The 16,526-nt window shown below is 45.9% G+C and overlaps 1 protein-coding gene and 1 long non-coding RNA gene across 2 annotated transcripts in view; both read left to right on the forward strand.

Moving 5' to 3' along the window:
- Positions 1-1,043: 1,043 nt before the first annotated feature.
- LOC120509188 lies at positions 1,044-8,088 on the forward strand. The gene is made up of 3 exons (XR_005629172.1): positions 1,044-1,154; positions 5,156-5,271; positions 7,978-8,088. It is a non-coding gene; the product is annotated as an uncharacterized LOC120509188 (long non-coding RNA).
- A 599-nt stretch (positions 8,089-8,687) lies between these two features.
- The window catches only part of SMAD3 (SMAD family member 3), a 68,138-nt gene continuing 60,299 nt past the window's right edge, over positions 8,688-16,526 (forward strand). Inside the window, exon 1 of the mRNA XM_039723567.1 lies at positions 8,688-9,158. Coding sequence (XP_039579501.1) covers positions 8,953-9,158 — 206 coding nt within the window. The 5' untranslated portion in view covers positions 8,688-8,952. The remainder of the gene's footprint in view (positions 9,159-16,526) is intronic.

The following is a 16,526-nucleotide window of genomic DNA, read 5'->3' on the forward strand; positions in this document are numbered from 1 at the left end:
AGGTCCCATTCTGAGATTCTTTACAAACCCTGATTTCCTGCCTGTGATGGATTTTGTATCAGGCCCCCCCAAAATGAAGAAGCCAGATCTCTTTTTCCAGCTCCCTCATTGCACTGGAGGCACAAATTACATTTTACTTTCTGCAAGTTGGGGAGCTGCAAACAGCTCTGGTGCCTTTGGGGTAGGCGGGGAAAAGAAGTGTGGCTGATTCTAAATAAAAGTTACTGTCAGATCAACCTTGATAGCAGATAATGGCAGTGATCACATGGGAATAAAGACTCAGGCTCTGGTTTAATCATCGCTCCCTATCAGCTGCACTGAAGCAGTTCTGCATGACTAAGTCAAATAAATGTTAGGTAACTGAAATTATCTCCTTGCTTTGCACTCCCCCCTCCAGTACCCACAGTTTGTTTCAGGGACTTTGAAATAGGGAAATCTGTAAAGGACATCTGTGAGTGCTGATAACAAACAGGACAGGGTTTTTGTGAAGAGGTAGCTGAAGTTAAGCTATGAAAGAGATTTCCAAAGGCAAGAAGTAGTCTTAAGGTCATAAAAATCACATGTGCCTTTGAAAATTTCTATCAAGGCTGTACCCAGCTGCCTAAATTGGCTTCCATTCACTTCACAGGGTCTCTCTAAGTGCTGGAGCACGTGACTTTCAATTCTAGTCCCAACAACTTGGGAGGGGAAAGACCACCAATATTGAAAAAATGACTTGGACGCATTACAGAAAGCCCTGTAACTAGTGGTGTGACATCTTCATTTTAAAAGATCCCCAGAATCTCATATCAAAACCAACAGGAAGCCTTGTGCAGGCAGCCCTGAGGTTTGGTATGAAATCTTGATCCAGATCCAAGTTATGCTAGTTAGTTTATCCTAAAAGAAAGAATAAATGTGTAGGATCCCAATGTGTTCCAATAAAGCAGCATCCTTAATTTGTTCAGTATCTCAGGTAGATTAAAAATTAATAATTACTTGGACTTTCTCCACAGCTCTGGTTGCTTTTGCACCATCCCTACCCCTCAGGAGCTGATTGTAAGCTCACACAGGTGATGTTCCTTAAATCCTTAACTCCCAGAAGGACAGAATTGCATCAGAACCTCCACTTTCAGCTCACTTCACCTCATCTCACCTCTTACCTGGGCCAGGACAAGGTAGGAAACATAACCCCTTTGTCACTCAGCAAAAGCTGAAGGAAGGAAACAACATTATTATTATTTTAATTTATTTGCTAAATTTCAGACCCATTTGAACAGGTTTCACTCAGGAGTTTTCAGTGTTTGAGTTGGTAATTCTGCCTTTAGCTCCCACAGCAAGCACTACTCTGTGTATTTAAACTGAATTTGATTTAAGTTTAGTTTTAATTTAGGGCAGCCTGCCCAGATTTCTTTCCCCTCTGCTGACAAACTTGGCAATGCTTTTACAGGGCCCAGAGAACATTTCAGCCTCTCTTGCAAAGAGTCTTCACACAAAGCACTTTATTTCCCCCCAGAACAAATAAACAAGGAGTAAACATCCCTCCTCTCACACAAGGAACATTTCCTTGTCATTCTCTTCCCATTTGTGCCATTTCTACTGCCCAAGTGGGTCTTGAGCTTTATGAAAATGTTATGAAAAGGCAAAGCTGCATTTTTGCAATAGTAAGGACTCAAAAGAGAAAAATAAACCCAAGGTTTTTTGTATGTTTGTATGCACAGCTTGTGGGCTCTCTCCAGTTCAGCTGTGTTTGAGGATCCCAACAGTAAAGGGACTGTGCTCTGTTCAAAATGCAGTGAAACCCCTGGAAGGGAAGAGCAGGCAAATTGTGGTGGTTTGATTTCCCCCTTTTTTATCTTGAAGAATGCACTTTCTTGGGTTATACATTAAACTGTCAGGAGTAAAATCAACACTTGGGATTCTACCTGGAGCTGGAAACATTGCTCCGTGGAGCATGGCCATGCAGAGCTTCTACCACAGGTCTTCAAGTTGTTTCCCTTATCTAACCAAGCTATGTATAAATATTAACATATTATTCATGGGCAAATAATTCCATGCCACTCCTTGCTGCTGCTGCCTTAAAGAGGATTCTTGGTTTAAATGAGAATGACAGTCCCTTTGTGAGGCCTTCAACGCATTTTAGGTTAAAAGAATTTAAGAAAAAAGAAAAGAGAGAAAGGGTAACTTAATTAAGTAAACCTCAAAAATGAAGAAGTGGCCTTTAACTGTTGGTTTTAATGTAGGGGAGCCACCACCACATAAAAACTACTGACTAAACACTATAGTAATAGCAATTAGTCAACTCCCACTTGACTTGGGTGAGGTAGGGCTGGGATCCAAAGGAATTGTTCTGTGCTGTGTGCATGGATGGGTGTTGTGAGCAGCCCCGAGCTCTGCCCTGGTTCTGCACAAGTCGTGGCCCAAACAAAGTCAGTCAACGAGTTTGAAGCTGATCAGAATCTCCCTGCAGTGCTGGGGGTCAGTTTAGCCAGGCTGGTTTCTGTTTTCCAAGACTGGTGGGATTGATCCCTTCAAGACAGGTGAATTTTTTCATTAAAATGTTCCTTGAGAATATCCCTTGTGCACAAGGAAAAGTGTGTTCCTCCAGAAGAAGATTCTTCTTGCAGAGGGCCGGACATTCCAGCAGTTGTGGACAAGAAGCCATTGCAAGTGGAACATGTGAAAACAGGAGCCTATTCATAAAAATAATGTATTTATATTTACTCCTTCAAAGCCTTTGCTCAGGAGCTTTTTTAACGTTCAGCTGGATAGAAAATGCTTACTTCAAAACCAAACCAAAGACTTTAACAGATGTGCCCTGGTGAAGAAAAAAGGGTGCAGACACAGCAAGGAATTCAGAAAGGACAGACAGTCATATATGGACACGGGAAAGGAATCTCAAATAAATGTTTGTGGCTGGGAGCTGGAGTTTTTTTGTTACCTGTAATGAGCCTCTGGTTTTGAGGCCTGGCCTATTCCTCTCTTTTTTCCTGACTGCAGCTTTTGGTGCTTTTTGTACTACAGGAGCCAGTGCAATCTCACCAGCACCTCATTCACTCCAGCAATCAGGGGAGGGACACGTCTCACAAGGAGAACCATCCCTAAAACTGAGGATTTGGATTTTATTTCTTAGTTATGCTTAAACCCCATGAAATTCCAGGTTGCCAGACTGGGACAGGGCCATGTTTGTGTGTGTGTGCAGTCACACGGAGAGCAGCCTGACAGCAGCTCCTTGTATGCAAAGTCTGGGCAGGGCTGAGCTTGCAGGTGCTGCCTCCTCACACCCGGGTGCTGAAAATCCTCCACTCCATCCCTCAGGATATCAGCACATCCCACTGGGTGGCCACCCTAGTGACAGTTTTATCTCCAGCCTAATTAAAAGCATATTAATTTCAGGCTGTTAGCACATTTAGAAAGATTAGATCAGGCCTTATCCCAGTGATTGTGGTTCAGGAGAGGACTCAGCCTCAGGAGGCTTTTGTGTCCCTGTGTGTCCCTTTCCTGTGCTCTGACAGCCATGCAGGAAAGAAGCTGGAGTGTCCTCATCAAGATGTTTTATTTTCTCTCATGAAACTCCAAAACCAAACAAATAACTGTCCTCCAGACTATTGCCTTCTGTCTCCCTTTACACACTGGACACTTGTAAATTGTGCCAGGAGCTCCCGTGTAAGGGCCTATTAAGATTTCAAAGCCAAGCCTCTGAAAAAAGGAAGGAAAAGCAGAGCTGGGATTCCCTGTGAAGGTGTTTGTGAGGAGGGCTGAGGGGCCCTGCCCAGCAGGATGAAGCAGAGCTGGAATTCCCTCTGAAGGTGTTTGTGAGGGGGACTGAGGCCCTGCAGGATGTCCTTTAAGTTGTTTGTGAGGGGGCTGAGGCCCCGCCCAGCAGGACTTGCCATGCCAGTGAAGCAGAGCTGGGATTCCCTGTGAAGGTGTTTGTGAGGAGGACTGAGGGGCCCTGCCCAGCAAGATGTGCCATGTCAGTGACTGTCAGATTTCAAAGCCAAGCTTCCAAAAAAAGGAGGGAAAAGCAGAGCTGGGATTCCCTCTGAAGGTGTTTGTGAGGGGGCTGAGGCCCTGCCCAGCAGGATGAAGCAGAGCTGGGATTCCCTGTGAAGGTGTTTGTGAGCAGGACGTGCCATGCCAGTGAAGCAGAGCTCGGCCGCTTCCCGTGCAGCTGCGAGTGCCCCGAGCAGCCCCGACCGCAGGGGAGCAGCCAGGGCCCCCCGGCTCCCTGCACACCACAAACACCCCCCGAGGCCCAGGCTGCCTCACATTCACTGTGACACACAGGGGAAAACTCACATTTCCTGGGAGATCACTCACCTGCCCCAGCCTCAACGCCGCCCTTTCTCTCTCTGCCAAGACCCGTACAGTTCATAAAGGAAATAACGAGGGAATCATTATTTGCAGTGGATAATTTCAGTTCTTCTTTAGAGTAGCCCTGTCCTGTGCCCCAGATGGGCCATGGGGGCATGGGGAAGGCTACTGAGAGGTGTAAATCAGAAGCAGAGAGGTTTTGGAGTGCAGGAATAGCCTGTCCATGGCTCTCCAGGGAGGTCAGCTCCAGTTCAGGAGCGCCTACACAAATCACTGCCAGGAACTGGGAGAGTGTTTTAGAAGGATCACTCTGGACGTGCTGCTGCCTTGTATTTTTTCCTTAGGCAAGAGGTGCTGCCGTGGTAACAGAAAGGATTCTGGCTTAACTAGAAGTGGTTGTGTGATTTTTGCACCACTGAGCCTCTTGGAACACGCAGGTGAATTGGCTCGTGTGTATGAAGCATTAGGAATTTCCAACAAAACAACTTTTTATTGTGTGTGCATGTTTTCTCATCTGCAGAGAAGAATAGCTGTGGTACCCTGCAAGGATTTGACTGAGCTGTGTATTTCACAGAGCTGACATTACTGCTGAAGACATTAACTTAGAAAGGCCTCGCTTTTTTCATGACTCACGCCAGAAATTATTTTCCTGTAGGTTTGTTCTGAGTGATTAAGATAGGTTTGCTTGCATGTAAATGCTGTTCTGCACATATAGATCTATATATTACCTTCACCAGGGAAAGCTCCCACACTTTCCCTTGTTTATGCACATTATACATGACATAGGTTCCAAGTTAAATGTCACAGCCCTTATTTACAAGGTAAGCAAAGAAGATAATCCAATTAAACTCCTCATTTTCAGTGCTGTCCATCTCACCCTTCATGGAGAACACTGCACAAGAGGAGTCGAGGACACCACCCTGTCTGCTGTGAGGTCCCCAGCTTGTCCACCTGGGAATTGTAAAATTCCATGTACAGGTAGGAAATTACATTTAATATTTCAGCCAGTGAGGTAGAAATGGGGGCAACACCTCAGAAGCTGCTTCTCAACCACTCCCTGATTTCCAAGGCAGCCACAGTAGCACGCTGGGAGCTGTTGGAGCAGGCACCAGGCTCCCTCAGAGCCCGAGCCCAGGCAAGGAACAGCGTGCTCTGGCCACGCTGCCTCCATCCTGCCTGTCCCAGCTCGCCCTGAACTCCTTCCTGTCTGCCCCAAAAATCCCTTCTTGCTTCTCAGAGGATGTAAAGGGAACATGGAGCAAAGCACAGAAAAATTCTTCAGTCTCCGAAGCCATTAAAAATATTTTTGATAAAGGCACATATATGCACAGCTGAGCTCCAGTGAACACCTTCTTGTTTCTCATGCTAATTTTATATTGTTCCTAAAGCAGAGCCTGATTTTTCTCTTTGTGAAAGGAGAATTTTAATCCTGGTCCTATTCATTAATCATATCAAAACCCAAGGTATGCAGATATTATTTTTCAGTAATTTTAAGGTGCTAGTGTATTAGTAAAAGGTTAAGAAATGCAAATTGGCTGTAAAGGGTTTGGGTTTTTTTCTTGAAGTGTTTGGTTTCCTCACGTTATTGCAGACTACATATATCTTTATTTCTCAGTAAGAGCAGACTGTGGCCCTGAACCTTTACAATTCCAAACACAAGCAAAGATAATGACTTTTTAAAAGTAAAGAACAAATTGTTCCACAAAAAATGAGCACAATCACAAAAAGAAGCATAAACTTCTCCTGCCTAGTGGTGGCTTCCAAGACGTCAGACATTTTGTAAACCAGCAATCGGATCCAGACCACGCAGAATTGGGACGGTCCTGCTTTTCCTGTTAATTTTTCCACTATGAGAGTGTCCAAAACTCTCTGAAATAAAGGATTACTGTCTAGGGGTTCAGAAAGTCATATTTTCATAGAACAGTTCATTCTGACAGGTAACCCCAGCATGCACACAAGCTGTTCCATTAAATGTCATGGCCTGAAGTTTAAAAATGTATCCCACATCCCAAGCCCAACCGTTTGTTTGTTTTCAGGAGTGTTTTCAGTGCTGCTGTGGTCCAGAGTTTAGATCAGTGGTTTAGCTGCCTACACCTCATTTAGAGGTTATAAGCAAGGGAGACCCAGTTTGGTTTAGTGTTTAGCAAATTATCTTCACCCTTTTGCCACTAAATCACTGTACAAGCACGAGCAAACCACTCAGCTCTTCCTCTCCTTCCCCTTATTCAAATGTACCCAGACCATGGCTTGTGATATGACTGTGAGGAGTCATATCAGCCCATGAACATGGACAGAAAATTCTAGAAGCTCTGCTGAACCAAGGTCACAGCGTGAATTGTGATTGTAGAGATGAGATTTGAGTATTATCAAAATCTTTCTGGATGAAAAAAGCATGGAATGGTGCCTTTGGTTTTCTATCCAAACCAGCCAGAAAGAAATGTTGTTCCCCAGAACAGAAATCTGCTCTGAGATCACCCTGATGTAATATGGAATTATCAGGTCTGAGGCAGGTCCTTCAGCCTCTGGGCTTGCAAAACGTGCTGGGCCAAGAATTGAGAAAATAGAAAAAGATTGTTTAACTTCATCCCATTTCAAAATGTAGTAAGAATGTATTTCTGTATTAAAAAAAGGTATTTAACTTCCCCATCTCTGTTTCACTTGGTTCACATATTCAAGCCATTTTCTAGAATTGTAAACAACTTTGTTAAATCAGAGTTCAGACCCTTAAATAATCACAAACTATCAGAAACTTGGCCTTTTCAGAAAAATACAAATATACAGCAAGTCAACAGCACTAGCAAGTCAGTAACTGAGGCATCCTGCTTTTAGTGTAAATAGTATAAATATTTTTTTTTTGCAGTGCTTTAGTGGTGTTGAGGAGATATTTCCTCAAACGATGTTGGGATCATCTGCAGGGGTTCCACATCTTTGTACTTCAGGCATCTCAACTGAAGCAGCCAAAAACTGGGTCAGGGCAACAGTCCAAAATTTTAGCGGTGAGCCTCCAAAATTCAAGACACTCAGGGAATGCATGTTGGGGAATAATATGAGAATGCTCAAAGGGGAAAAAAAAAGAGAGAAGGCCATATTTAATTTGTATCCAACATTCATATTTCAAAAATGGGTACTGTCAATTTGGAATAAAAGCCTGCGTTTGAAGTGCCTGTGGAAGCCAAGGCAGTTCCCTCAGAGCCTCACATGCTGTCTGATGCCATCGGTTCCCGAGTTGCCACGAGGCAATGTGGATGTCTGGCTGCTCCAAATCCACAGGCACGGGGAGGTTTGGGATCTGGCTTTCGAGGAGTCTCCCCACTGGGATACTCTGGATCCTGGAATATGAGAATGTGGGCTGGCAAGAGCAGCCGAGCAGCCCCGCAGGCTTCCCAAATTCAGGCTCACCGCCGTCCCTTCCAATAGGATGGAGAAAACTGGGAAGCATATCTCAGCTTGAAAACTCCGAATTCGGGAGCCAAGTCCCACAAAACTTTCACCCTGTTGCTCCTGGGCAGCTGCTGCAGGGAGAGGAGATGCAGCTGGAGCTGACAAAAGGAACCAGCCTGGTTGGAGGCACCTGCAGAGTCACCAGGTGCCTCTGAGACTCCTTGCTCAGCACCATTTTGGGGTAGTTTAACAGAGAAATGCTGTTTTGAGGAGCTAAAGTTCATAATTACATGTTTTTTTTAGGACCTGGGCATGCTCGAGACCAGGGAGTGTAACACCCCAGTCTGCCCAGTGATGGAAAGTTAGAAACTGGAAATGTACCTGGATGCCACCCTGAGTCAGCCCAAACCGAAGCATCTCTACAAAACACCTAGATGTGAACAAACTGCCGTCCTCTGACAAAAATATTCCGTCTGAGAATTTCTGACCAGCTCCGGCGGTAAACACCTCCAGGGTGTCCTTTCTGTCTGATACAGGGCAAAAATTATTCGGGTACCTGTTGCTAGGGGTGGAAAGATGAGGGAATGGAATAGTAAATTAAAGGGGTTGGAACAAAAAGCAGCTGATTGTCTGAGCACGGCTGGCCAAGCTGTGTTCAGGGATCTATGTGGGAACGCATCTCTCCAGGGACGAAATGCCCGTGGCAGGGGCTGCAGCCACGCTGTGGACCCTCTTGTCCCCTTCCCCTCACTGAGCGGGCTTTACACTTGTGGGGCTTTACACTTGTGTTTATTTTCCTGCCTGCCCTCGGTGGGGTTTGTCGGGCACCCCTCCTTGTGCTGCTCTGGGCTTTTCTGCCCTGCCCTGGGCCCCGCGGAGCGCGATCCCCCTCGGGGAGCCGGGGCCTCCGCGGGCGGCGATGGAGGCGCGGAGTTCCCGGCGGGCCGGCCGCCTCCCCGCCCTCCTTCCATCCTCCCTCCCTCCCTCCCTCCCTCGGCGGCGTGTTTGGGAGGGAAGGAGGGGGTGGAAGCCGGGCCGGGGCGGCCAGCAGGCAATTTGCATGAGAGACAGACTGGGAATGAGCTGGAGTGGGCGCCTCTCCGCGCACACAGAGCGGGGCAGGAGGGGGAGGAGGAGGGAGCTGCCGCCGCCGCCGCCGCCGGGGAGAGGCGGCGAACTCCGGGCAAAGTTTGGAGCCGCGGGCCCGCGGCGCTGAGGCAGCGCGAGAGCGGCGGGCAGAGCGCGGAGCCGGCGGCGGGCGCTGCCGGCACAGCCAGCATGTCCTCCATCCTGCCCTTCACTCCTCCCATCGTCAAGCGGCTCCTGGGCTGGAAGAAAGGCGAGCAGAACGGGCAGGAGGAGAAATGGTGCGAGAAGGCGGTGAAGAGCCTGGTGAAGAAGCTGAAGAAGACGGGGCAGCTGGACGAGCTGGAGAAGGCGATCACCACGCAGAACATCAACACCAAGTGCATCACCATCCCCAGGTACCGGGGTGCGGAGGGCGCGGCTCCCGGGGAGCGGCGGGACCCCCAGGGACCCGCAGGGACCCCCGAGCTCCGGCACGGCCGGGACGGGGCTGGGTTTGCGTCCCGGCCCTGCCGCACTCGCTGCGGGGTCGGTGCTCTCTGCCTGCTCCTTATCTAGCTAAGAAAAACCCCGTAACTGGCTACAGAATTGAATTACTCTCTAGTAACGAGAGCGAAAACGTAGTGGAGAAAATATGCCTCGAGCCGAGATCATAAAAAATGAAAAAAAAAAAAAAAAGTTGGAAGCGCTGCGGATCAGTTCCACTCATTCTCATTGTCAGAAGTTTCAGCGTGTTCTCAAGTGCTGTTGCATTAAGATTTTCTTGTGATTAGTGCGTCAGGAAAACGGTTTTGTTTGGGTTGTTTGCCTTGTTCCTTATTACTCCTCTGTAGGGGTGATTTAGAGCCCTGCTCTGCTGATGTTTTCGAGTTACTTTTTAAATCGGGAATGCAAATGGCAGAGCTGAAGGAGGTCGTTTGGAGTGCAAAAACACCCCACACATGAGGGTGAATATAACTGATTTTTTCCTCCATGTTTTGAATGAACGTAGATTTTATTTTTAGTCTCCATTCCGAGCTCGATCCATAGGGCCATCATAAATCATAAAAGACGCGTATAGAACTATCCCATCTAAGAATCATTTTCCAAGTAACTTTCAAATGACTGCCCACAAGTGGTGTTTTATTGCTGCAGATTGTTGATTTCTGTGAGCTCAGCCAGATGACTGCTGGGTCTGTTCCTGATTGTTGTTTGAGAGTACTTTTTTTTTTTTTAAGCAAAGGCCAAAGTTCATCCCAAATATTTGAATGCTGCATAATTGTGTGCTTCTGCGTGAGAAGATATCTGTGTGTGTGTGTGTATTCATGCTTCTCTCTGGCACAAACAAATGTATGCTTTCTTGGTTGTCAGATTGATTTAATATGCAGGAGCTGATACAAAGCAGCATCTGTTGCATGAAAAAGTGAAGCAAGTAGCTTAGAAATGTGGATGTTTGGAGCTCCTAACATTTTCTTCCAACAACTGCAATGTTTTTTTTAAAGGAAAAATAAAGCCTCCTTATCTTTTTTGGTGCTGAATGACTGTGGCTAAGATTTTGGCCAGAAATGCAAATGAGAGCTCCCAGCCTTTGTTAGAGTTGCTCCGGCTTCTACTTGAAGCAGAAATCAAAACCTGTAGAGCTACCACGCAATACAAATGCCTTAAAACCTATATTTTTAAAGTTCTTGGTAAGCAGCGTGCTTTCCACGTAGATAATTCCCCGTTTAAAGCACTTGCCTGAAATATTTACCATTTGAAAAGAAGAAAACTGCTGGAGCAGCCCTGCTGCTGTGACCTGGGTATTGTGTCTGGCTGATGCTGACCCGTTAGGGAGCAGAGCATGAAGGCCCCTGGAACTTCTGTGACTCCTAACAAGGTGGCTTAGATAAGGAAGGATTTGATATTTTAGGATTTAAAGGAAGAGTTGGGCCAAACACAATGCTTTATTAAAAAAAAAAAAAAAGAAAACAAGTAAAGGTTGAAAATAAATAACAACACAAACATATATCACAAGTCATGAATACTCATCTTCAGAGATTGTCCTGGCTCTTCCTCCTCTGTTAAAGAAAATCTGTGCAGAAATTAAAGTATTTCATGTTAATTTATGTCACTGAGCCTGGATCTTGCAGATCTTAAACCTCGGTATGGGGGAGGCATCAGCCTGTTTTGGTGGGAGCCCCTTATACCTTGGCGTTCGTTTTTAAACACAACTTCATATCTGCTTTTTTATTGTTCAGAAATGACCGTGGTTAGGTTTTCAGTGCTGAGAAGTTAACATCTGTGTGCCAGGGCTTGGGGAGTGCTGTGGGAACATGGAACGATCTCTCTGAAGTCAGTGCAGAGCTGCAGCTCTGACCAGGCCTTGTGACTTTAAGAGCTGTGCCTTTTCCTCTGGGCTGCACTGCTTGTCCTAATGTATCTCTGAATCTGATTACTGTGTCATCTGAAATTAGTGTTTGCAAGACGATTTTAGTGCGGTTTTAGTTTGCTGTTTGTTTTTTTCATTTAATAATTTTTACGTATGTCATTTTACTATTTACTGAAATAATATGTTGGGGAGGGGGGAAAGGGGGAAAAGCATCATTAAGGATTAGCTCATGTTGTGCATTGTCTGTAATGCATCAGTAGACTGAATTACAGTGGAGCCATGCCAGTGATGACTCTGGCCCAGCAGGAGCAGGGTAAGTCCAAAATTAGCTATTGTATCCATGAGAGAGAGCAAGTTTCACATGGAAAAGGGCTGGAGCTTAGCAGAAACATTGCTTGTGGGAATGAGGGCTACGCAGCAAATTCCTGGCCTGATCAGGTGGGACTGTTTGAAGAAAGGACAGGAAAAAAAGATTTGTTTTGTTGTAGGGCTAAGGAATTAGAATAACAAATGTATTCCTGCTGTCATGTTTATCTGCTGGGATCTGGAAACATGCTATCTCCTGACAGATTAGTAAACAGGGATTAGTTTATTTGCTTGTGTATTTGCTCAGCATGTATTACCTCTCCAAGTGCTCCATTTCTGAGGTGGTGTGACAGACACCCCAGGTTTTCTGTTGGGAGAACCTGTGGCAGACAGCAAAAGGCTGGAGAGGCCTTCAAGGATTTCAGTGTGACTCTCCTGGCAAGAAGGATTTTTCCTTCTTGTTTTTACTGTTAAACCTCTGTGCCCTGAGCTGGTGGCCTTTGGTGTCAGAGCTGACCTAGGGAGTCGTGGGTCTCCCTGGCAGAAAGGTTTTTGCATTCTGTATTGGGTGATAAAAGTTGAGAACACACATTCTTCTGCCCATTAAAATGAATCCTTTGTCACAGTTGCATTTTCTTGAAAGCCCAGCTCTCAGGATGAGCATTTTTATCACTTTTCAGACCCACCTGAGGACAAGTGTGCCATTAACACCTACCCAGCAGGGGCAGCTGGGTGTTTGTGGCTTCTCTGCTTTGCTCTGTGAGCAGGCAGTGATCTGCTCCAGCTGCTCGCACGATGTTTGGTGGCTCTGTTCTCTTCTGAGACCCAGAAATGTGGTAAGAATGGCATCTACGTCTGACATTCGTACAAACCTGCAAAAACCTGAGTTTCTAACACTATTGTGAGCAGAAGAGAAGCCGTTTTGTGCACCTAAGAAACCAGCAGCATGTGCCCTGGAAATGAAGTGTGATGAGTGTTTAACTCAACATTTTTAGGGTCTGATCTGCAGAAACCATGTGACGGGCACTCAGTAATTTCTACAAGCTGTGCAGTATCTATAGTCTTGCTTTATGGGATAGTAAATGCTTTATTTCAAGAGCTTTACACACACAAAGACATAAATATCCTGGCATTTTGTAATATATTTTCATATGCACATTTTTCTTTTGAACTTATTACTGTATTTATTTGTTTTGGTATCACCAGTGGTTTTAGGGGAGCCAGGATTCCTGTATATAAGGAACACCTTCTTTTAAGTGGTGAGGTTTTTTTTTAATTTAGAAAAGTTTTGAGAGAGGTGGGTGTTATTTCTTGAGGAGCTCATCTGATAAGGGTAGAATGTACCAATTGAAATGGAAACACGGCACATTTGCTTCTTAAAAGCCACTGAACAAGGTGTTCCTTAAATGATTTACATTTGGTGGGGAAAACCAGGAATAATACACAAGGAACATAATGCATAATGATAATAAAGAAGGAACATAAATATTTCAGAAACATCTTGGGTGTGAGCACAGCTTCAGTTGTTTTGGGAGTCGACCACACAATGTTTACAGGACGTGGTCATGTTCTTAGGTTTGAGGTGATACCAGGAAAATAGGAAAGCTGTGAGGATGTTAAGTGGTAGAGGCTGTCTCAGGACCCTGAAGGATGTTGTGGTTTCACACCATGGTGTGATTCTGGGGTCGTTGGACTTGCTCCTTGTGGGTCCCTTCCAGCTCGGGGTATTCTCTGATTCCACACTCCTTTTGGGGCTGCTGCCCATCTGACTGCAGTAACCAGCAAAGGACCAGTCACAGCTTTGTGCATCCATGTGCATATTTATTTATTTTTCAATGCCAGTTTCAAGCTACCGTGTTTTCAGTTTTCTGTCTCTGAGTGAGGAGCTTTAATATTTCATGGCTTTGTCTGGGAGTGCCTGCAGGGGCTTAGCCCTGGTGTGCAGGGGTGGCTACAGCCCAGTCCCTGTGTGCAAACACCTCTGGCTGCCATCACCCTGCTCAGCTCCATCCTGCTGGGGATTTTGCTGCTGTGTCAGTGACCTCTGTCCTGCCCGAGCTTTATGGGCAGGTTTTACAGCCCTGCCCGGCCTTTGTGCTGCTGCAGTGCCCTCATCACGGTGGCACCAGCTGAGGTGGCTCTGTGGGACTCTGCAGGTCAGCTCTGGAGGTGAAGGTGCACTGAGTGCACATGAATCTGACACAGCTCCAGGAGTGTTGGGGCAGTGCTCTTGGGCACAGGGTGTGACTCTTGGCATGGTCCCGTGCGGGGCCAGGAGCTGCACTTGGTGGTCCTTGTGGGTCCCTTCCAACTCAGCTTTTTCTGTGTGATTCCATCACTTTGTGCCTGCAGTCCTGCTTGTCCATCAGTGCCTTTCTCATCCCCCCGCAGGTCAATCCCCCTCTCTGGGCACAGGTTTCTGCTCCCTGCAGCCCCTCCAAGGTTTTCTCCCCACCTTGCACTTGTTCCTGCCTCTTACACCAGCCTGGGTGATGTGAGTGGAGTTGTATTGTCCCACACGATGCCATTCCCAAAAACAAAGCACTGCTGTCAGGCTGGAGCAGCAATGTTGGTACAACCAGTTGGGGAGCAGCTGCACACTCAGTTATTGTGGCAGGGACAAGGAGCTGGGAGAGCAGGGAGGCTGGGGAGGAGGTGTGCTCCCTCCCCTCAGAGAGTTGCTGCTGGAATAGCACAGCAGCCCTTTATTAAGGTGTCTCCTCTTTTTGTAATTTCTCATGCAGTCACTACAATTCAAACCCTTTTGCCAATATATATGTTATTTTTTTTTTACCTGAGTTGTGCAGGGCAGCCTGCATTTGCATTAAAACCAGTGATAAAACTCCTTCTGTCTTGAAAAACAACCAGAATGTTTATCCAGGACACTGAGGGGCTAAGAGGAAAAAATGGATTTTACCATTGGTTAAGATGCTTTCAGGTATTCATATCTCTGCCTTTCATTTTTGTGCCCTTTCTCAAGAGACTAAAAGAGTTAAAATAGCTTCTATTTAGAAGGGACTTATGATGTTCTCATTATATTGTGTAGTAAGTGTTGAATCTGTGGGAAATAAAATGTTTAAAATGGTTGCTTAACTTTCATAGTATTAGGAAAAGACCCTGAATATCACAGTCATTTAAATATAATGAGAAATAAATGCAAAAAATTGATGAAATACAGAAATACACACTGTACGGGATTATCACATCAGGGATCCAATTAAAAGGAGTTCTTCTAATAAATATTGGTTTAATAATGTAAACTTGTGATTGCTATATTATTACAACAAAAATAAAATTAACGAGATTTAATGGACTGAGCAGCCATTAATTTTCACTTGTTAATTTATTAGGAACTTCTAATGCTGTTAGATGCACAGTAAAGCCATTATCCTGCATGAACTACTTGATGAAATAAATAGGGCCAACAAGTGCTCGAATTAAATTGAAATCAGTTTTTATTCCCAAATTATCTCTTTCTGTTGTTTGGGTTGTTTTTTTATGATTACTGTGTTCTAGCTTTCCTCTACTGAGTGCAATTAAATGTTCAGGGCTGGGATGCAGTACTCCTTCAGCCAGGCTTATGAATAGTCCTAATTAACTTTTGTCCTTGTCTGCCTTGATGTGTTTGTAAAAAAATCCTTTTCCAGTGCCGAGCTGCCTGTGCTGGTGGGCAGGGAGGGGAGCGCAGCCAGGGCAGAGGTTCCTGTCCAGAGCCTGCACTTGCACGGGGTGACTCGCCAGGTCCAGGTCCAGCAGGCGTTTGCTGATTCCGTTTGGAATTGGTGGTAATTCCTTTGTGTAGCTCAGGAGCCGATCATGTGTGGATTGTTGCACTAATGCTGCTTTTAAAGGTGTCGTGAAGCCTTTCAGACCTGAGCCTCATTTGCTGGCATTGCTTTGCCCCCAGAGTGGTGGGACTTGCCCTTGGGGAAGTTTGGCCGCTCCAGGTACTGTGTCTCTGTACAAACAATGCAAAGCCAGAGCTCTTCTTTTCTGTCTTAAAGACTCAGCCCCTCAGAGGACACAAATGGGAATGGGAATGAACTATTCCTGCATAGTAACAGCAGCCCTATTAAAAACCCAACCGAATAAAACCAAGGGTAACCCTTAACTTCACAAGAGCCCAGCCAGGTAAGAAATAACACCCTGCTTTTTAAAGTGTCACCCAGGGGTCATCTGAGCTCCAGTGGGAAATCTTTGTTAGCTGAGGAAACCTAAGATGAGTTCCAGATACCCAGATTTGTTCCTTCAGCAGCAAGGGAGGTTTTTGTGTGCTGCAGAGACTTCTGACAGCTGCTGCTGTGGAAAACATGGATCACACCTCTCACTGGTGAGCCTCGTGAAAAAACGTGCTTGAAACTCCAGTGAAACCTACCTGTGAGAAATGGAGCCTGTGTGAGTCTAGGAAAGGTGAAGAGGTCATCCTGATCGATTTTGTGTGTCACAAGAAACCTTCACAGCTCACCTGCCGTCAGCACTGGGTCACCAGGGCAAGGAGGGGACGCGCTGCAGGTGGTGCACTGTGCTCTGTGTGTGCCCAGGTTGTCCTGGAGCACCTGCACGGGTGTGACAGCACCACGGATCAGCTCATGGAGAACGAGGGGGAATCCTGGAGAGAGGGACTGCCGTGCGTGATGTGGCAGGATCCTCTCCCGGGGTTCTCAGGGTGGAAACAGTGGGTGAACCCTCCTGAGCTCACTTAGTTTGCAGTTGAGAATTTCAGTGAATTTTCCTTAGAGATTGCGTCAGAGGAAAGGTCGGAGTTTCTCTCCGCAGCGGTGACGTTCATTAACCATAACTCAGTCTTTTTTTGAAAAGGAAGTCAAAACAGAAATTTCCTCCTTTGTGGTGAAGCTGCAGCCAGCAGTGGTTGAATGATGGATGCTGACACTGACTCTCCTTTTTCACAACAAAAGAGAAACTTTGTCCTTCCTGTTTTAGTTGCTTGAACGTGAAAAGAGAAATTCACTTACTCTTCACACACATAGTTAAGGTTCACAAAAAATACTGGGCTGAGAGGAGGACATCTGTGGCTCGTGAGAATGCCTCTGTTTCTGTGTTGAATGTGTGACTGTTGTTGCTTTATCTACTTAACAGCTGGAGAATCCTTTTT

The sequence above is a fragment of the Passer montanus genome, unplaced genomic scaffold, assembly GCF_014805655.1.
Source record: "Passer montanus isolate IOZ18808 unplaced genomic scaffold, ASM1480565v1 scaffold5, whole genome shotgun sequence".
Taxonomy (NCBI): domain Eukaryota; kingdom Metazoa; phylum Chordata; class Aves; order Passeriformes; family Passeridae; genus Passer; species Passer montanus.